This window comes from Manduca sexta, chromosome 12 (assembly GCF_014839805.1).
Source record: "Manduca sexta isolate Smith_Timp_Sample1 chromosome 12, JHU_Msex_v1.0, whole genome shotgun sequence".
NCBI lineage: Eukaryota > Metazoa > Arthropoda > Insecta > Lepidoptera > Sphingidae > Manduca > Manduca sexta.
In genome coordinates, this window is record NC_051126.1 from 2957395 (window position 1) to 2980940 (window position 23546).

The 23546-nt window shown below is 39.5% G+C and overlaps 1 protein-coding gene across 1 annotated transcript in view; it reads right to left on the bottom strand.

The window, feature by feature from the left end:
• Positions 1-23546, bottom strand: part of LOC115444836 (protein tweety) — a 93877-nt gene continuing 70331 nt past the window's right edge. The window contains exons 4-15 of the mRNA XM_037437864.1: positions 11031-11105; positions 8717-8872; positions 6209-6337; positions 3710-3853; positions 3151-3363; positions 2645-2773; positions 2364-2501; positions 1694-1984; positions 1096-1193; positions 731-916; positions 227-456; positions 1-83 (exon numbers count right to left, since the gene is read on the bottom strand). Of these exons, the coding sequence (XP_037293761.1) occupies positions 285-456; positions 731-916; positions 1096-1193; positions 1694-1984; positions 2364-2501; positions 2645-2773; positions 3151-3363; positions 3710-3853; positions 6209-6337; positions 8717-8851 (1635 nt within the window). The 5' untranslated portion in view covers positions 8852-8872; positions 11031-11105 and the 3' untranslated portion in view covers positions 1-83; positions 227-284. The remainder of the gene's footprint in view (positions 84-226; positions 457-730; positions 917-1095; positions 1194-1693; positions 1985-2363; positions 2502-2644; positions 2774-3150; positions 3364-3709; positions 3854-6208; positions 6338-8716; positions 8873-11030; positions 11106-23546) is intronic.

Genomic DNA, 23546 nt, shown 5'->3' on the forward strand with positions numbered 1-23546 from the left:
GTGCCGAGCCCGGGGCGCGCGCGGTCCGAACGACGCGTACTTCGGGTCGAAACGGTTGAGGCTCGTCGCGCGACCCATTGTGCCTGCACCAGTATAAAGCAAATTTAGTTGGATTAACTATCATAATATTAATATGATCCCATATTTTAACGCTTATAAAAATCAGTTCGAAGGACCGAATGGTCCTCCGACCCAGATGGTTAATGTAATAAAGTATGTGACTGACCTGCGTTGTGTTCGTGGTGTTGCGTGCCGCTGCCGCCGCCGCCGCCGCCGGGCCGGTCTCAGTAGAAGTCGTTGCTCTCGAGCGTCTTGCACTGCTTGCTGAGCGTGGCGTACTTGCCGTTGTGGGCGCGGCCGAGCGTGTGCGCGCCGAGCGCGGGTCCGGGGGGCGCGCCCGCGCCGCCGCCGCCGCTCGAGCCGCGCCCGAGCGTCGCGCTGCCCGACATGCGTAGTCTGGGGGCAAGACTGTTACCCGTTAACACATTCGTTCAATTACTTGAATGACAAGATAGTAATGCGATAAAGCCAAATTGAATAATCGTCTATAAGTCTCGATTGAATAATGTTAAACATATACAAATTATTACAAACGCAATTTTTCTGTAAGATATTGATTTGCTCGCGCTTAACTTTTTGATAAGTGATCACCGCAGTTTATAAATATAATTCAGATGTTACGATTTAGAATTGAAGTGGATAATGTATAAATAAATGATTGTGTTTTTACTTGTGGTCGTGTGTGAGGTCGCACCTGGGTCGGTCGCGGTCGGCCAGGTCCATGAGCTGCACGGCGGCGCTGTAGGAGGGCGGCTTGCCGTTGTTGTAGGGCGCGGCGCGCGGCAGCGTGCGGCTCGCCGCGCTGCTGCCGCCGCTCGACAGGAACGGCGCCTGCTCCTCGCCGCTGCCGGACCGTCTGCGCACACGACAATGCACCTTACTACATACGGCATTAGATTTCAAATTCAACAAACAATACAATATAACAAAATAAGTAAACATGTATCATTGTATAATGCACCTTATTGCTGTAAGTAATAAGTTCCTGATTTGATAATCGTTTTGTAATGAAATATATAAAACAAATGAACTCACTTAGTGTTGATGTAGATCCAGGCGTGCGAGTCGACTAGCACAATGGCGGTAAAGAGAAAGCCGGCCGCCACCGCCGCGAGTAGTTGTAAAGCCAGCGCCTGAAACATCATAATAGCAGTTTGATTATATTGAATAATTTTTTTACCAATCATCATAATGTATATATCGCACTCAGTGAACGCGTATTGCTATTAGACGGTAAACATCTAATAAAACAGATCGCTAAGATTATGACGGTAGTATATTAATTAACGTGAGGCATGTGTCGGGCTCAAAGCCTCCGCGCGCTTAAAAATGTCTGACGTGAGCGGCAGCATGAATCCTGACCATCCACACTACCATTTATAATTTAAGTCGCCGGTAATAGTGTTATATCCCGTAAGAGACTTTAACGCCCTTACACCCACCATTACAACTCCTGTAAGCCAGGAGCAGCAGTGGCAAGGATTTTATAACACCGAGCGGTCAAACTCGGCGAGTCTCAAGGGACAATAAACTGTTTTTATCCCGCAACGAAATGAACCAAATAGAAAGAAAGGGAAGAGCTAGAATACAAATAATACCGCGTAAGCGACAAGAGTAAGTTGTGGTCGCCCACCTGCAAGCCGGCGTCGCAGGCGGCCCGCGCGGCGCTGACGAAGTAGGCGCGCGCCATGCGGCACTCCAGCGCGGCGCCGAGCGACACCAGCGCGCGCTCCGCCTCGGCCGTGCCCGCGCCCAGCGCGCCCAGCGCCGCCGGCAGCGCCGCGTCCGCGAACAGCGCCGGCGCGCCGCGCGCCAGCACCGCCAGCGCCTGCCGCACCGCCACCACCGCGCGCTGCGCCGCGCGCAGCTCCGCCGTCAGCGCGTTCTCGCGCGACACCACGCACGACACGTAGTAGTGCACCATCTGCGCACACACGCGCCACACGCGCGCTACTCACACACACCACCACACACTCCGGGCCGTGTCATTGGCACACGACTGAACGTCACGGACCTTCATGTTGTGTTCCTTATTATACCACATTTTAGGAAAACAATTACTTTTTTTAAATCACACCAGTATCCTAAATACAAGATTTTAAAAAGTTTTAATAATTGCTACAAAATATTATTTCATTACAGTGCGACATGAAATAGAAACAATCACGTGCACACACATGGAAAATGCTGGATGCCGACCGCTTTTCACAGAACCGTTTAGAATTCTTTAGAGAAAACCTATATTCAGCAGTAAACTTCATATAACTGATAATGATGAAATGGTATAGTATAGCAATACGTACGTCGGGCGGCAGTCGGTGCGGCGCGTGATGCGCGAGCGCGGCGGCGGGGTCCTGGCACGCGTCGGCCGCCGCCACCGCGCCCGCCGCCAGCAGCGCCGCCGCCACCCAGCACGCCACCAGCGCGCCCAAGGCACCCACCTGCAACACAATTATCACACTAAATTCATGCAAACATGTAAGAAGACAAGTGTTGTTATCCTTTAAGATATAGATAAGTAAGTAGCAGTTCCGATGTATCCGAGACCTCTCCGTGCGGTACAAACACGAGGCGATATACTCACGCAGAGCAGCAGCAGCGCCCGGCGGGAGCGGCGCGCGGCGGCGGCGAGCAGCGCCACGCACACCGCGCCGCCGCAGCACCACCCCGCCATGCCGCCCACCCACCGCGCCGCCTCCCACACCCACAGCCTCTGACAAAACAATACAAAAATTATTTATAAACGCACTTGTATGACAATAACGATGTTGGCACGACATCGCCTTCAAGCTTTAGTCAAATATATTTTTTTTTTTGTTTATACGGCCACAACTAAATGTCTCCACTGCAACAGATAGAGTATGCAATAACGAGAAATGATTATCCGTCGCTAATCTATATAATTATGCAGTCTTCAATCAAACCGGATTTACATATCTGATTCCAGAAAACAACACACTAACATGGGCCACTGTGGGCACCTTGTATACCGTGATGCCATCACGACGAACGCAAATTACTTACTACCAGCATCCATTGAACTTCATCATTGGTAAAAGTTATTCACACCCAAAATTTATCATCACGTACCTTCATGAACGCATCAAGGTTAAGCTCTGCGAGCGGGCGGCGCAAGTTGTCCGCGGCGGAGGCGGCGGCGCTGGCGTTGTTGCGCAGCGCGGAGAGGGCGCGCAGCAGCGTACCGAGCGCTGTCTGGTTGGCGACCGGCGCGTCCAGCGCATCCGCCAGCCGCGCCAGCGGCGCACGCGCACGAGATCCCATCGCCTCCTCTAGGATACTTGACTGAAAAGTAATATGGCATTTATTTTCTACTACAAACCAATAGTTAGCGAATACTGTTCTCTTGCAATTTGAAGCCTTAAAGATATAGCAATTACTGAGTACTACGACACTTTTAATTTCTAATGCTGACGAGCGCAACACAGCAATTTGTAACACCATGTTATGAGTGACGTCACTACTACTACGTTCATCATGTTTAATGTATTTAGTTAAAAAAAACAATCGCATCGTATTATACTATTATTTCTACTGGTACGGCCAAGTTCACTCCCCCTGTTGTTAAGTGAAATTAATCCCAAAAAACTATGGACTAGAAAGGGCCGTTTTCCTTAATCATAATGCGTACCTGGTTCTTGACAGTGTTGACAAGCGCTGCGAGCTGGTTGCCCGCCTGGATGCTCTGCAGCATAGCGTTGTGCAGGTCGTCATTGCCGAAGAGTCCGACGCCGATCGCGGCACAGCATAGCACCGACAGAATCATCAAGGTTATCTGCAACCATAATGGTAGCATGTTAAGATACATTTTCATGTAACCTAGCCCAACGAGTAAGAATCACCTAACGTTAACACCACCGCGCCTTTCTAAAGAGAGGGGAAAAAAATCATACCTAAATTTATTTCCATGGTGTAATTCCGTGACAAACATAATGTTAGTAAGGTCCTAAAATATTTAAAAATGTAGACGTTTCCATTTGTGCTATAAAATTCCTTTTTCAAAATTATCGATGTTATCGTTTGTCTGATCATGCGCCTGCGCATTGACCAATAGCAAAATCACACAGAACTGTCAAAACGATACATGTATAATTCCAATGTATTCCTTTAAAGTTCAAATAAAAAACATATTAAAAACAGTAATACATTAATAAATCATGGCGCTTGGAGTTTCATTGACGCAACAACTGCTCCGGAATTCTCATGACAGCAAAACTGACGAAGACATTAACATGTGTTTTGAATGTGATTATACTTGACCGTAACAGACTTCATTCAACAGCTGTGTATATCATACAGTCTTTATTTGAATGGAGGATGATTTTTCAACTGTCGGACAATTTTTATAATTTAATTTTACATATTATGCTATCGAGAAATCATAGAGTTTATTCATTCAACAAAAATTAAGGCTGAATTTTAAATCTTTCTTTAAAATGAATGCATAAAATAATCTTCCTGAATATAAAAGTGAGCATTGGACCTACACATTTTATTCATGCGACTGACAATTAAATTTACGTTGTATTAACCCAACGAATAAATAGTAATATCAGTGCAAAGTATATGTAAACACATTAAGAAAGTTATTTTTGAGTTATTAACTCTAAGAATGTGCCTAGAACATGATCCTTAGTTATAGTAAACTCAACACCTAAAAAAATTTGTTTAATCACTATTGCTTTTAAATTTACAGGCTAGTTTGTTATTTATTGCCATAAACATAATTCTACAAATAAAATAAAACTTCCATCTATCAGTTACATGTAAAATTTTAAATCTCGTCAATTTTATAGCTTATAAGATTTTTATATTATGTATAACAGTGCGAGATTTTTTACTTTACAAATCTAAAGAAACTTTAAACAACAACACATAAATATTTTTGAGAAATAAGTAATCAATAACTACGACAACTAACTTAATAAAAGTAAACAGCAAGAAAACTAATCATATTACTTTTTTATCGAAGGCAGGGTAAAGTGGCCCTTACTGTACCTGAAGCCCAAAAAATATCGACCGAAAAAAGATACATCCCCTGACAGTCGCCACTGCTATGCCGACCTGTCTAATTGTTTCTTCTTTCCAACTTGAAGGACTCCAAGTTAGAAAGGAGGGAACATTACTTAAATCTTTTCGAAGACTAAATATACACAATAAAGCTTTCGTTAATTCGAAGCATAATCTATTACATATTCCGGCCACATGTCATAATGTATGGTAATTGGGAATCGTTTTAATTACGTTAGCAGTCACTTAACGCTATATTTAAACTTAAAATCCCCAGTGCGTTTGTAATTACACATGTTATGTTCGTAATGTAAACAAATTGTGTTTAATTATGTTTTCATGCTTCGCTCATTCGTAGTAATTATTTAAAATCTCTTGAGTGAATATGTAATTTAAAAAACAAACATGGCGTGAAGTGTCAATTTTGATGGTTATAATCACTTACAATAATTATGAATTTATGATATTTTTTTTTTTAAATAAATAAATAGATTAATAAAAGAAGAAAATATGATAACTGATTAATAAATTACTAAATATACTGTACTAATACTGAATTAACTATCTAATCTTATAAGAAATAAAAACTACAATTTATATACCTACCAAAAATAATTTAAAAACAAACTTGAAAATAATCAGTAATATGGCTCAAATTAAATGAACAATATCTTCACCAAGCTCTTGTCGCTCACTCGTATCCTTCTACACCATCTAACATCCGACAATGATATGCATGGTTTTTTTTAACAGCTCACCCCCCCCCCCCCACCGGCCTCCCCCTGAGACAATTCTTGTGCGCTCGGTCTCCACACCAAATGCATGCCCATGCACGGGGGAACATTTTTCGCGGCTCTATGCACACAGATAAGTGTGTATACATCATGATTACCAATTCACATTAAGGCCTATAAGGGCTCGCGATCAGTTCCTAGCCTTCTCCCCTTCTCCCATCCTAAGAGGTTTCCTTATCCTTCCCCCACAATTCCTTCCCAACTATCCCCTCCCAACTTTCCTACAGGACCCTGCAGTCGCTATGCCGGGGGATTTCAGTATCCCATTCTCGAGTTTCCCCCGGTGTTGCCTGCGGAGTCCGATACGCAAAAACAAAACAGCTCACCTTCAAAGCCGTGATACTCCTGGGAGGCCGTTGCTTTCTGTCGCAGCATCTCGTCAGCAGGTATATGAGTAGAACGGTCAACGTCAGGATCAACCAGGCGCCAGGTATTGAACCGATGATGCCCAGACTCTGGAAAATTATCAAAACTATTTGAATTATGGTTCGTGACTACACACTTTCATTTTGATGTCATCGAACTAAGAAACTGATTAAGTATTAAGAAGAAAGAAATCCTAGAATTATATAATATGCCGAAGAGACTTTACGACATACAGAGATGTAGACGCTATGTGAGTATAGGTTGTGTATTTTTTATATGGGTACGCCAGTAGAGTGGGGCCCAATAAAATGTCTACTGACGAGAGACGATTACCCCTCTACAGTCGACACAAATATGCCGGCCTGTTAGAACCGGACATACACAGGCTGATCCAGGAACGCGACACACTTACGTGGGCCATTATGCCGAATTTTAACACCTTGTATACGGTGGTCGCTATCCGGGCGAATCTAATATATATCCTACCACTAGCAAACCCAGTTAGAAAGTCGGACTAGCAGTCGCATGATATTTACCATCACTCAAAACAACTTTAGTAAAACTACTAAGCTCATAAGTCCAATCGCCCCTAAGGCTAAATAGTTGCCATAATTCGTTTTCTCCGCACTAACCAATATGTTATCAAACAATATATATAATACTAGCTTTTGCCCGCGGCTAAAGTTTTCCGTTATAAAAGTAGTAGTTTTCCGGGAGCCTATGTTCTTCCCAGGGTCTCAAACTGTCTCCATACCAAATTTCATCTTAATACGTTGGGTAGTTTTTGAGTTTAACACGTTCAGGCAGACAGATGCAGCGGGGGACTTTGTTTTACAATATATTTTTAGAACTTTTTAAGAGGAACAATCCCGTCATACATCATTGTTGCATAACTTTAACCGTTTATGCAGCGCACGCAACGGAAGCTCTCAAAACTAATAATTTTCCCCCGTTTTTGCAACATGTTTCATTACTGCTCCGCTCCTTTTGGCCATAGCGTGATGATATATAGCCTATAGCGCTCCACAAATAAAAGGCTATCCAACACAAAACGAATTTTTCAGTTCAAACTGGTAGTTCCTGAGATTAGCGATTACTGCTCCGCTCCTATTGGTTATAGCGTGATGATATGACTATGAGCACTCCACAAACAAAGGACTATTCAGCACAAAAATATTTTTTAGTTTGGACCGGTAGTTCCTGAGATTAGCGCGTTCAAACAAACAAACAAACAAACAAACTCTTCAGCTTTATATAATAGTATAGATTATTTATGTATGTTTGTTCGTTTGTATGTATGTATGTACGTATGTATGTATGTGGGTATATTTATATGACGTAGATTTTATATTTTTAATTGATATCAGTCTTCTTTGTTAATGTTCTCTCCACTACCTTCTCTCGTTGTGTACACCTACCTCTTTAGTCTCTGCACCAGCTAAAGGTTGACTGGTAGAGAATGCCTTCGGCATTAAGCCGCCTTTATACTCTTTGTATATAAAGTGTAATAAATAAATAAATTTACAATTCGCATACCACTTGACATATTGATCATGTCTATTGTGATGACTCGAACACATCTGCGTATCAAGTAAATTTTATTATCACTTAACTGACATCATTATTCAGATGACTTACCGATGCACGTACACCGTGACCGGACTGACAATGACTTTGTAGTAAGTAAACTACTCCAACCATCATAAAGTTTTATTGTGGTGACATCATTTCTTCCTATAGCAGTCTAGAAAGGCTTACTTCATCTGGTAAGTACCGATCATATAAGCAAAATCACCTACTAAAAGCAATATCTCTGTATTATATACTCTCCCACTGCTAGGCACGGGCTTTCTCTACTACTAAGAGGGATTATGCCTTAGTCACCACTCTAGCCTAGTGCATATTAGGCAGACTTGACACATTCTCAAAATTCCTATCAGGAATTTTTCAGATATGAAAGCTTCCTCACGATGTTTTCCTTTACCGTTAAATCAAGAAAAGTCAAAGGTGTGTGCCCTTGAGGTTGAATCCAACGGAGATATCGCTGCTTTGCTTTTTTCAAAAATTCAAATTCAACCAGTACCTACTCTGAATAATCACGCTCCGCATGGTATTGTCATCTTGAGACATTATCCTCATAAATCTTAAAATAATGACTAGTAATACAGCGGCTGCCTTCCAATCGAAAACAATATTCTTGCCAACAAGACTGACAAAGAGTGTTACAGTTTCACCAGTCATATTATAATTAAACAATAGATTTCCAATCGACTACATTTCTTACAATTTAACAGCTTGATTTTAGAGTCACGGGGACACTATAGTGATATTGTATGGCAATGATATGTTGACAATTTTACTGGTCGTTAGATTATGACGCCGTCTCTGGTTGGTCCGTTTCCAATGTCTATTATACAAGAGATCCAGCACCATCGAAGGCAGACAAGATAGTTACAATTGATCATTACCTCGAGGTAGACCGGCGAGTCCGGCGCGAATGTGTCGTTGACGCGGTGCAGCGTGACGTTGATATGAGGCACCGAGTGGAGCCAGCGGGAGAGCCGCGGCGGCGAGTACTCGTCCGATACACCCGACGCACCCATCGCCGCGTATAGCGCTCACACCTGAAACAACAAACAAATTATTGTAACACACAAACACTGCTTGTTATCCGGAAAGGGTTAGACAGAAGCGCAACGAATGCACTCAATTGTCGCCGAATTAAATTCATCCCATGATGTGATAGGGAGACGATCCCATCGCCATATCAGTCATAAATTTTAGACTCCGCTTGATACTGAGTACAAAAACTTGAGATCTCAGCACAGCAGTCATACTCCAATACAGCGCTACCGAGCCAGTCAATAAAAAAACTTATTGTGAAGACGCGTTTCAATTATGCAACTAACCTACAAGATCGAACCTGCACGCAGCTTCAGTAGCAGAAAGTAAACATGCATGCTAGCATTAAATTAAACGAATGTATTTTTAACCGATTTCAAAAAAGAAGATTATAAATTCGACGTGTATTTTTTTTTATTTTTTATTACAAGTACGTACATATTTACATATTAGAAACGCGGCTAAATAATAACACGTACTTTCACTCTAATGGGTCCTAATTAATACGATATTGTGATACAAAATGATTAAGTGCTATTAAGTTTTTATATCAAATGTCATGAATCATGATTATATTCATATCCCGACTTCAATACGTGCGGTTAATAAAAACTATTTGTTACTAGTGGCTTCGCTCGCGTGATAGCCCCTTTTCAGAATATAAGCTCTGTTGTAATTTTTGGTATAAAAATAAGCTTACGCGTTGATCCTAGATATGGTCTAAGTGTATAGTAAATTTCATCCATATCTATGTCTGCGGTTTCTGTCTTTACTTCTAACAAACATTGAAATATCTCCATCAATTCTCTTTTACCAAATGAGTAAGAAACGATATGGTTATTTAACGTCCTTTTATTTTTTATTCCCATAATATTATTTAAAGTATTTTTTTTTTATTGGTAATAATGTGAGTAAAAAAATGCAAAGTAAAAAAGGACCTCACGCACACACATAAAACGTAAGCGAGAATGTGTGCGTATAATTATTTTCGCACATTTATCGTACAATAGTGACACATAACTAATGAGGAGTTAAAATTAGCAACTAGCCACAAATGGCGCGCATATGTGGGCAGCTTGCAACACACCATCGCACGAACTGTAGCTTAGAAACAATTTATCTCTCGGTAAAAGTTTGGGGTAATAATATACGCCAAAGAAATAAATAAAAAAAAAATTAACTTCAAGTCTTAATTAAATCTACAGGGATAAGTTTCTTGTCTATGTTAAATATTTGATGGCCAAATGGGCATTGATAACGGTAATCACTTATTAAATTTTCAATTGGCAAAGACCTGGGATCTGATTCTCTTATCCACATAAGAAATGATCTAGATATAAGTTCTATCCAATTCTACGCTGGTTACTGTTCCAAAAATAATCAACAATCACTTTTACGCAATTAATACGCCAACAATATCCCTTACATTCTGCTACACTTACTCAACCTAAGCAATCATCATTATCATCATCAGCCGCAGCATGACGTCCGATGCTGCACTTGCCAGTTCGTGTCCTCCACTCCAAAACCTTCTGGCCCCATTGGCTATCAGTTCTGCGAGCTAACCTAAGCAATACTATAATGTTTTTCAATTAGAAGCCCAAGTGCCGTCCAGTAGAGAAATTTGGGTCAACATATAATTTTCCGTTAAGTTTAAAACTTCCTTATTCCCTAATCCGGGAACGGCGGCGAGTGTGTCGTTCACATCGTAATCCCGTTAGTTTCACATGTCAAAACTCGATAATCCCGATCTGATGGGTCTTCGTAATGCGTGCTCCAATTTTCTTATCGCTCCTCATGCTACTGGCATGACGGATTCCTATAAAATGGTTTTAAAAATACTACTGAACACTGAAGTAAAAAGAAACGACAGTGTCGGAGTACTATACTCTATCTACATCTAATTGTTAATAAGGACCTTTACCAATTGGTACTTCACCTTTAAAAATCTAACTGTTGATCTAATTGAAGTTCGAAATGCTATAAAGGATATGTTTAAAATAATTATATCTACTTGTTAATAAGTTACCATTATACCTATATAAATTATATATACTAGACTTTCACCTAGAAATTGCAAATATCTCATTGCCAAGATCAAATTCACGATCCATTGTCTCTCGGCTCATTACCACCTGCAACCGTCTACCATCTACTTACCGTAACGAGTAAATGACGCATGCGCTTACGACACCATGACCAGCACTGGTCGGGTCACTCTCACCGGGAGAACATCTGGAACAATGGAAAGCACATTTCAATACAAAACTTTCAGTACAAGCCGTTTCGGTTGAATTTAGAATTAAAAACTCAAAACTAAACGTATTGAAGTAAGATTTCAGTTAAACAGTGGTGAAATTGTGGGGCACTTATACCATATAAGAAGCTATCTCTATCGCTAAGTATAGACTAGCAAGTTGCAGCAATATATTGCACAGAAACTGATCTGTTCACACTTGCTGCAATTTCAATAAATTTATACACGTGCGACTCGCCGCAAGTCTTGCAAATTTCAAAACTTGCACAAGGTTTCTTGCCGTGTGTTTACACACGATAAAAATAAGTTGCGGACGTTAACTTTAGCAAATTTTCTTACTAATCTAAACGTCGCTTATAAGCTATTGAACAGCTTGGCCTTGCATTGCAACTAATTAAGTCCAAGGCGATCCAATATAGACAACAGCCGGCATCTCTCGCGTTTGTAATGTCGGCTAGAGTAAGCTGTGATTCTGTCAAGATCTTAGTTTTGATCTTCTTTGAATGGAACTAGAATAAAACGTATAATCTAGTATCTACCTGCTCTAAGTGTTTGTACTATTCCTACAACCTTCCTGCAAGTACAAGCAATAAAATAGAAATAAAATACGAACAAACACATATTGTTATATTCATATAAGATTAATTAGGATCCCGCTAACACTCATGGCAATCTATAGTTAAGCGTACTTATACATTGAGTTTGATAAAACTATTAAACTAATAAATTACATAGGCAAGGAGCAGTACCGTAACACACATAATTGCGAAAGCTAATCCCTAGCAATTAAGTTACGGACGTCCATTTCTCCAAGTGTCAAATATCGTACAAAACGGCAGCCGAAGGCGGTCAAACCGGGCGTATTTAAAAATAAACAGACCACACATGCCGCTAATGCCGACCGCCCGGACACTGTCGGGTAATACTGACCACATTGAAGTATATTCTATAGACGCGGACGTTCATATAATTATTAAGATTATTATTTATATTAGTAAGATGTACCACTTTCAATTAAACTATTTTAAACCATTTTAAACAATATCTAACCTGTAAAGTATTTAGCTTCTTTCACTCGTAAATCATTTCATGTGAAGAAGAAAGTGACAAAACGCTAATTGATTTCTTCCACAAAGGGATAATAATTTAGTATAAAATTTCATAATTTCACCTTCTCGATAATAGGTGTTTGCTATTCTACTGCATACATATATGACATACAGGCAATAAGCTCCACGTAGGGCTTACCATAGCTGGTGAAAAAATGGTGTGGTAGATCTAATAAATGAGAGTCCTTCTTTTTGTAGAGATAGGCCTGTGCCTATCTCTACAAAAAGGACTCTCATTTATGTGTAAGTAAATGACTAATTATAACTAATTGTTATAAACGATCCAAGTCAGAGGTGGTCAACTTCTGGTGCCTCTACCCTACACACTTATCCCACTCAGAATTATCTAAATTAACTTAATGCGTATCTTCAAGTGGGCAATGCTTTTAGCCGATAACTGCCGCACGATGTTTACAACTTGTCAGTATTCTAACATTTGTTGGACTTTGCGTTTGCAATCCGTCTTTATAAATCGTGTGGAGTTCTAAAGAACTCTGTCAACTCTTGATAACGAGTGTCTCCGAACTGTATTTCAGGGAATCTAACAGCTTCGTACTCGACAGCGTATTGTATACGCGGTGACACGTTCAACGGCAAGTACAATTACAGTGCCCATGACAGCACAGTTTTCGTATGAAATAAAATGACGTTTACACATTTCTCTAGTAGTTTGACAATACTATACGTCAAAAATATCGTACTTTTTACTTCCAAACATGGTCACGGAGCAGTTAAAAATTTCCATACAAAAATGTATTTAACAAAACGATATCTTAACGTATGTATAAGGCATAAATTCGCGCTAGATGTACCGTAAACACAATGCATTCATGTGAATTATGTATTTTTATAAACGAATGTGCACACTAAAAAGATCGCGCGTACACATAAATACCTATACACCTACATAATCCCTAATCATACTTAAAGCTGTAACAAACCATACAAAAAAAATTGGGAAAAAATTTCATACACAAAAAAATATTTAAAAACACATCCACCAAGAACAGAACCGAAAGCCTTCTCCAAATAAATAAAAGTGATGCCGACGAGACGAGATAATCTCATCATAAATGAACCAGTCGCTGCGCAGTCAACTGATTCCCACGGGCAATAACAATTAGTGGCGGGGGAGGTGGCGGTGTGGTGGGTGGTAGTCTCGATTGATAATGCATGTTGTATAGGATTATTAGTTTTAATTGTTTTAAGGTAAATCACAATAAAGGTAACCTAGTAGATAGTTAAAGGTACGACTCGCAATACCCCAGCACCTACATTCGCTTAAATTTTAAATAAAGCAACAAAACAAGTACAATTTCACAGCAAAAACAGCCGATAATTAAACGGCAAAGTTCTAGCAAATTATAGTATTATAAGATATTTATTAATACGGTTTAATAAATACTCTACCTTATTATTTATCAAGAGAGTTTAAAGCTAATTGCACATCCTCGCCGCGATCGTCGCGTGTGACCACATTAATCAGAGCCGCGGTGTCAAACGCTTTGTAGCATTAACGCGGTCACATTGCGATTTGTTGGGATGAACTTCAATTAAACGGGTTATTGAGGGAACGCACTATGATGGAAGGGCTCAGGACTCTGTGATATATCTGAGCGACGAGGAGTTAAGTGATTAGGCTTACGTACACGGTCTCCGTGGAGTTCTTTTAAATTATTTGAAAGTGACAACATAAATTCATATTTCTGATATAAAAACGTTACCTACTCGTAATATGAAAATACTTAAGAGTAGTTGATAAAAAATAGTCGAGCTTTAGAAAACGGTGATCAAACTTGACTATAGCTTGAATTGATTCGCTGATATCGAATGGAGTAATATTACTGTCTAACAAAAGACAGTGTGCAATGCATTTTATTGGATGAATTAGACCGATTAATCAGATAAATAAAGGGTAAATCTAAAAGCCATCCCTTCCATGAAACCTAAAAAAGGGTAACAAAAGCAACGATTCTTTGATATGGCCTTTAAACTGCTTGCCTTCCCGCAAAGGTTTATAATGCATACACACAGGGAAAGTGACCCTATTCTACCTGATGATAAGTAAGTTGGAGTCCAATAGAATGTCGACTGACAAGAAACGATTACCCCTCGGCAGTCGACAAAATTATGCCGGCCTGTTGAAACCGGTATACACCGGCTGATCCCGGAACGCGACACGCTTACGTGGCTCACTATGATGGGTTTCAACACCTTGTATACGGTGGTTGCTATCCCCCGTGCAAAATATTATTTCAATACTACCATGATTAAAGGTCCTAATCACTCAATATCAGTTGATCCATCGGGTACATGAGTTGGCATTAAAACTTGAAACCTATTTACATACACCTCACGTGTTCAAATCGAATGAAGTTAATAGTAAAAATGACGCAGCGAATCGCGACGTACAAAATGCTGACCCACATAACGAATATTACGTTGATTAAAACCGCCCACGTACATCCATACATATGCATCGCAGGACAAAACAAATCACTGCTCGTATTCTGTGTGAGAATTCCACGCGGGATTTTGGTTATAGTGGATACTAATGAACAATGTCCAGTTAAATTATGAGATTTAACATCTGTAAATGGGATGCGATTCCATGAGTAGTTTGTAATTGAAATTTGTACGTGGTATATTTATGGGCAGACGTAGCGTTGTATATCAGATAAGATATGTGAAATTGTAATTCAGTTGAAAAGTAAAAAGAAATAATAATAACATTAATAATAACAACATGTAATAAATTACCAGATAACAATAATCAAAAATATTATTGCCAAATTTAAATCCAGAATCCTAACACTAAACGACATCAAGTAATAACTGACTTCAATCCTCGACAGAACCACGCAGTTCACAATGAATAAGAGTTAAAAAAAATTTACCTCACATTCGACGCTCAGTAATAAAAGTAAAATAAAATCCACAGTGTAATCAAGTAAAAGCCGAGCGAGATTCGGCGAGGCGTCGAGTCGTGCAATCGTGTGGTGCACTCATTAATTTCGTGTCACCGGTGGTCGGTCTAGCGTCATTTGCGAATCTCACATACGAATCCCGTATTGGCTGCACGATTGCTTCGATTAATTAACAGACGAGTCTTTACGACCTTTTAGTGGTTTAGAATTTTGTAGCTTTGAGATTTTTTCTATTTCTTTTTACCTTACCAACGCATTGTGAAATGCTTGATGATAAGTATAATCGATGAAGTACGATTTTCAGGCAACAGAAATTGGTACATCTCAGTTGTTGGTTGCTAGTATGCTATATGCAGAATGTACATTAGCGTAATGTTCAAAACGACCCGCAGGAAACTTTACCACACTCTGTGTTAAACTTGACACAAGTATACACCAAAGATCATTTTTCATACAATAACATTTCAATTCATTGTCTAACCATATTTACACCAAGTTCTACGTTGTTATTTGGAAACATAGAAATATAATTATGTCCCATAATACTAGTTAAACATCAGGATTAGAAACTAAATCGCAGTCTACATCCGACAATCCTTTCACATCAGAGCAAAAATTCAATTAACGAACCTTCAATATAATAAAGAAAGCCGATGAGTCATCGAGCGTGCGAAAACCACTATCCAACAATACAAAAACTAAACCAGTCCCAGATGCCGAGACATTTCAATCTGCACCGCAGATGACAACGTATTAAGACTCCGCACGAAACGTTTTCAAACTCCTCATGAATAAATGCGAACGAGTGATGTTTCGTAAATTCGTATTCGTGTAAAAGGAAGTCTTTTAGGATGTTCAGCGTATGCAGATATTCGTGACGTCCATTGTATGTTTACCAAACTTTATGGCTTTGGAAGTTAGGTTCTTAAACCGTCTTTTACGCTTGCTGATATCATCTTATTTGTGAATACAATAACTCCACCTAACTTCAGATCCGTCGTAAATATTAACGATAGCTAGTACTCTTGCATTTTCAAATTAGAAGAAGGCATTATTTTCTCTTTTCTGTTAGATATGATAAATAATAAATAAATAATAATGATTAAAGAAGGTCCTGTAAACTTTTGTTTCATTAATTTACAAATGGATAAATCAACTAGTTAATAAATCTAACACATTCCAACTTCACGAAAAACAAAACACTAACCAAAACATAGACACAAAATCCCACAGCCGAATTCTAGTCCAAAGAACCAATAGCCACCGCCGGCCTACTTTGATCCAGTAGATGCCAAGCTCCAGCCGAGTTGCCAATCTCGATACACCATATAAATGGCACATATATTTGGCGCGATGGCCCAATCTTCGTGACCTCCCGGCTATATCAACGTATCTGGCTTTAAGAAAAAAATATTGAACACAATGAATTACTGAATATTGATTTTCAGTGACTTAGCTCTCGATATGGAGTCTAGCCTCTAGGTGTCCTAGTTTTGCAGGTGTGCCATTTGTTCTGCATTTATTTTTATATTTGTTTGATATTACTTAGGTGCTCGTTTTTCTTTAGACATATTAGTTTTTGGATTTAACTTGTTTGGTTGAAAATTGGTAATTAGAAAATAATGTTTCAAGAGTGTGGAATGTGGATCCAATTTAAATACAAAATTACCGATAGCACTAAATCTTTCCTGCCTCTTTGTCTAATTATATGACGTGGAAAGCTAAATAACTTCCAACTAAACAACTGACTTTTGATAGAAAGAAATGGAACAATATCTCAATGACCACATTATTTAACACATAGTCTCCCACATTACTAGTATTACAACAGAAGCAAAAAGGCATTACAACAGTCCGCACACGGTCTCCAATGCACAGCATTGTAGTGGCGCGCGGTGCAATGAACCGACGCGATTTAATATTTACCATGCACCGTTGGCAACATGAATTATCTGTGACCGCTCTTAAGGACCGTTTTGCGGGATCATTTGATCTTAATCGACCGCTTTCGGTTACAATAAGCCGTGTGATGTAATAAGTCCTGGGAAAACGTATTCATGAAGACGGAATGGCGAGTAGAAGCTAGGTGAACTATAAATCTTGTTACTTGTAAGTTTCAAGAACTTAATGGGGATGACGATATTTTGTGTGGATTTTTTACGAGATTGAGTGTCCGAGGACAGCAAGTCGCTTGATTCCTCTTACCTCGCGACGTAAAACTTGTATCTACGAACTGAGTAACTGAGACTGTAACTTCTTGTATCTATTAGCGTTACAAGGTTAAAAATGCACTTAAACATTACAAACAGGAAAAACTCATAAAGTAACAGAAACAACCTACATAAAACAAAACGACTACGGAAACCGCACATTTAAAATTCACGTGAATCTAGGCTAAACCTAACACTGGATTAGTCCAGCCCGGCGGCTCATGAGTCATACATCTGACATTTAACACTAGCCCAATCTAAAATCTCCTAGGTCAGAGTTCATCGTCTTTGTTATTGTTGCCAACGGTGCCAACACATGTCTGGCCCGGATATTTTTTTGTTTTACTGCTCGTTTTTTGTTTTATGCTCATCAGTAACGCTGCTAAAGATATTATATTCCTTATGAAAGATGTTTTTCTGGATTAAGTGGAATGTTGTAAAATTTTGCTTATTATTATAAAATTAGTTACTATATATTAACATCTACGATAAAAAGCTATACAGGAACCTAATTACATCCATCAGAAACACGATTCATAGGTTTAGACTGCCTCGGTGAAGTAGTTGCACTGCATGCGCGGTACGACACTCCTCTGAGGTCCTGGGTTTGCATCCCGGGTCGGGCAAAGTGATATGTGGGATTTTCTGCTTAGTATCAGTCCAGAGTCTGGAATTTGTGCCCGATATGGCGATAAGCTTGCCCCCTATCATATCATGCGTCGGAACATACTTGGCGAAAACTGGGTGCCCTAGTTGCGCCTCTACATACTCCTTCTGGGATAAATACGTGACGGTGTGTATGTGTATGTATTCATAGCTTTTACTATCAACATCTATTCCGTCTACCAAATCCAATACATCATCCCACCATTATCACCAATTCCACTCACCCAATCAGTCCATTCTGTGTTCACATCGGCTAATTATTCAATCGCACGCGTTCTAACCAGCATCAAAGACATTCGTCCAATATTGACAGAGCACAAAAGCGTTTGCCGGACGCTACAGCGTGGTCGCAGACTGTGTGGCGGGCGGCGGCCCATGGTCGCATTGTGATGCGAAACACGGCCCACAGACCGTGCCGCCGGATTAAACGGATCAAACACGTTTAGCCTAATTCAACTGTTACATTGTGCGGTTAGCAGTTACGAAGTGAATGTTTATATTGGACTAGTTACGCTCACAGTTCCGCTTATGATAATCCATTCTTGAGATAAAAGGTCACCCATAACACAAGAATAATTTAGCTTTCTGTTAGTAAAATATTTTCTAACGGAGTTTGAACTCAATATATTCCATAATAATAGTAGTTTCAGAGATTAGTGGATTCAAGCAACCAACAAAAACGTTAACTTCATAATAACCGATTTTGATAAAATTATAAACGTGTGTTCAAGCATTTGTTACAAGCTTACAGACCATAATTCCACAAAATCCATACACGTTCACATATACGCTCATCAATCTCATGCAAACAATTCCCCAACCACAACACAATCAACTAATCACATCACAACTAGCCAGTCGGTCGTCGTTCGCCGGATCATCGATAACAAGATCAGTACCACATCCAACTAAACTGTCAAACTCAATGGAAACATCTGCTTGATGTGAGTGACAGCGCGGCGGCTGATAACGCGGTGCGATACCACTGCGTCCGGTTTCTGTCCGATCGATATCCGGACACGCCGGACGGGCCGGACGGCGGACTCCAGCCTAACCTACCTTCCTGTTAGAATCGGAAGTTTTCAGATATGTAATGACCTATAAACCATAGACCACAGTAGAGACTACTGCAATGTAGTTTAATACACAAATAACACTTTTATGCCTGAAGGTGTAGGCAGACGTGCAACCATGGCTCCCACTTTTTATCATGTATTCCGTTCCATGATGTGATAGGGGACGAGCCTATCGACATATCGGACACAGATTACAAACTACGAACTAATACTGAGCAGAAACCCAAATCTAATCAAAGCCCGATATCACTTTGCCTGACCAGGGATTCGAACCCGGAACCTCAGAGCGATGTCGTATCGTGCACGCAATACAACTAAACCACGGAGTCATTCAAGTTTAATAACATGTCACTACCTTAATCTTTATCGCTACACATTACCCCTTTTTAAAGGCCCATATGCTCGAGATTAATTACAGTAGTTTGTTAATTTGTCTCCCCGCGCTGCAGGGAAGTGGACAATTTATATCTCCAACTTCTCTCTAACTTTCTGTTTGATTAATTTTGTTGTGAATTAAAGACAATTCAGTGTTCTAAGAAACCCAGCAGGTTTCCTTAGCTCGGTCCATAAGTTGAACAGCAATGTCTATACTGGATTACAAAAGTCGCCGTGAGGACGAGACTCTTAAGTACAAAAATAAACTAAATCAAGAAGTTTTTTAACCAGTTGCTAACGTTACTCATATCAATTTAAATAAGCCAAAAGGCTGCAAAACCCAGATAGTGAATAATCTTGAAATTAGCTCAGCTTTAGACCAAATTTTAATCGATACACAACATACGGATTTGTTTCATAAACGCTTTTGAATAGCTCTTTAAAATATTGAAGAACTGTGGTGATAAAACAATGCGAAAATTTGTTTGTATGAAAAGAGACAAAAATACCAATATTTATTTTTCACACAACCCGTTACCTCATTCAACTGCCAAAATGCTCCGAGCGTTTATTTACCTCGGCAATTACGTAAAATGTATGACGCAAAACTACTGCGAAGTCACAATTTTAATTTTATTACTTACTTCCACCATTTAACCTGTTCGACTGTTCGTATTTGTACTAATTTTAGCTCGTGGCTCTTATGTTTCAAGTTCTTCCCTGGATTGATATTCGCGAAAAACGTTGCAATTTTCCCAGATAAACGTCATTCATATCCTTCGGCTTTGGAGAAAGAAAGACAACATCCACAAGCAGTCTACTGCATTATTTACTGTTGACGTTTGTAAATTGGTAATCATGCTCACTGCTGTAGAATCACGGAGGAGGGCGAATTACGTAGTAAAAATAGCAAACGACAGCACCAGAAAATATATAGTTATTAGTTATTCTATATAATTGATAATTATTGGCTGCGATAATATTATTAGAAATGTTGTTAATACATTTGAAAAATAATAAAGTAAGGGACAGTAAGGAAGTAAATATTGATGAACACGTCTACTAAATCAAATATCCCACAGCTGCGCGTGTCAACACAATTTGTTAATATACAAATTGATCGGATTGTTCACAATTTATTTATTCAGCTCATTGACGAAAGCTTGCGTTGTTCGCACGAGACATCATCGGAACATGCTTACACGTTGTATTCAGGTTGTGGTCACGTGGCTTGTTCAATTGATATTGATTTATTGATTGATTCATTGTGACTTGATTTGATATGCACTAGCCATTAATATATAAGTTTCTTTATAACTGAAGCTGCACAAAGTTTTGAACAGTTTGAGGTTAAAGTAGAAAATTTATACTCCTATTTCTTCCCTAACTTTCTATCAATTAATTAGCGGAATTAAGACAGATCGCCGGACTTCAGTGTCCAGTGTCATTGAATCAGTCCAGTCCAGGTTTACAGCAGTGGCAATGAAATATGAGAGAATTAGTCCCTACATCTATGCGTAGAAAAACGTTACAAAATGTTCATACAACTTACTGGTGGTAGGTCTCTCATATGTGAGATTTCGCCTGGGTACATACCACCGCCATGTCTATTTCTGCCGCCAAGCAGCAGTGTTTAATCACTGCTGTGTTCCGGTTTGAAGGACATTCTACACAGTGTAACTACGGGACATATTGAGACTTAACATCTCACGTCTCAAGATGGCAAACGCAATCGAATACCATACAATTCTTTGTAATTGAATTCAAAACAACGTTCAGATGCTTAAAGGACGTTATGTACAAGGACCCCTCAGCACCCAGTGCGCTGTAATTGCAAATCAATTGTCTTGTTAGCTTCCCGCCGGTAATCTCGTTTGTCGGTCGAGAGCTCAATTCGCTGCCTCCGTCCAATAAAGACCTAAGCACACTAGAAGTCCTAACTCATCTATGTGGCAGGTCTGTGAGCGAGTATGTCACCTGATCATCGCTGCCGGTATTATGGTAACTATGGGTGATCCTTTTCGAGTGGGAAGCATAAATAATCTGCCAGATCCACAAAAGCTAACGTCCTGGGTATTGAGACATATGTTATTCCAGAGATAAGACAAAAAAAAATAAAAGACTTGGTGCATGCCAACAGTTTATTACTTCTATCCTAAGTTATGTCTTGGAATACTCAAGTATTCTGTCCTTGCATAGTGCCAGTCACCTAAGAGGAGGAGTTTTTTGGATTTTTTATATTGCCCGTTGCATACGAGATAGTAGTTCGACTGATAGTCACATAGTGGTTAGTCTCCTCGTAGACTTTAGCAATGCCAGAGGCAGCCAAACCGCGTCTTAGGTACTTCAAAGGGACACAGACGCATGGAGCAAAGCCTACTCCAAAGTTATTGTTTTTTTTTAAATGATAATCGAATCTATTGCTTTACACTTAAAATCCGTTTTCTGCAAGACACCATACATTCTCAGAGGGTCCAGTCCATTCCAATTCATAAAATTATCGATGTGAGTGCGTGATTGTAGATCGGATGACAGTTTTCCTACAAATCTTGCTCATAATTCGTAACGCATGAGTTATTGAGCATTGTTCTTTACGACAATACTAACTATTATGGGCATAATATCATGTGCGCAGTGCGCATAATATTACTGTCTGGATACTTTAGTTTATAACCAATGTTTTGTCTGGTAAAGAGAATGTTTTATTTACAAATCTTTAATGTCATTATCAATATGTCCTATTATTTTTCAAGCATTGTACATCCTGTGATATCTAATCAACATATTGGACATAGCTAATTAAGTAACGATGACCCAACATCCGTAACTCGTCTGAAGACAAAACAACGTAAATATAAAATATTTCATTACCAGGTCGTCTAACATTTAGGGATTTTTTACATTTGCTCTGAACGCCAGAGTCTGAGATCAAATAATTTCAACTAATTTTTAACCGAACTATAGGAAAGTTTAAACTACGAAAGCAATTGCTACACAAATATCAGTCACAAATTGTTCTACTGTTTACACTTTACAAATTGCTCAAACAGCCGTTGATTCAACACTAATCACTGTGTCATAATTATACACCCGTATCCACACAAAGACAGTCGGTGTATGTTAGACGGTAAAAGTGATTAATGTGGTATTTATCAATAATTAGCTTTTGCTAGGCAAGGAGTTCTCCGGGATAAAAGTCCCACTATATATATTTCCGGGAAAGAAAGTAGCGTATAACCTTCCTAGGGTAATAAACTATCTCCATAGGAAACTTCATAAAAATCCGTTCAGTACATTTTGAGATAATATACAGACAGACAGAAATGGCTCACTATTTTAGTCATAGTGGCTTCCAAATTAAAGATAGATATAGATATAGACCTCATTCTGACAAGCGCTTTATACTCGCACTAACCCACATCGGCGAGGAAGTGACCAATCAAATTTTAACGTGTTGTTAAGGCAGTCTAATTGCTTCGTTTGGCCAGATTCTGTCTGGATCTGCGAATGTAACCAGTATAATTTTATAACGAAATGAACTGCGCTATCACGGCGATTCTTGTTTGAATCTTTTGAGATTTTTAGATTTAAATTGTTGCTACTGTGATTTTATTAATTTGAGAAATAGGTTAGTGTGTTATTTTTCATTTTTGATATGCACTGCCTTGGTGCAGTTGTATTATGGTACGACTGTAGTATCGAGGTACCGGGTTCGATCCCCAGGTCGGGTAAAGTGATATTGGTTTTCTCTGCTCTTTATTAGCCCGGAGTCTGAAATTCTATCACATAAAGGGATGGAATATACGCAACGGAAAATGGGTGCATTAGAAGCGTTTCTGCTTACCCTTTTTGTTATAGTTTCGCAGAAAAAGTGATTTACCACTACCGCCCTTTCATGGGGCTCGACACAGAGAGTTGTGGAATTACAATGTTGGAATCGCCTTACGACCCAACGTTGGACTGCCCGAAGAGATGAAAAACGGCGGGCGACGGACGGGGAGCTAATCCCTAACACTATATTATACACCATGTACACGCCAATATCAACCAAATCTA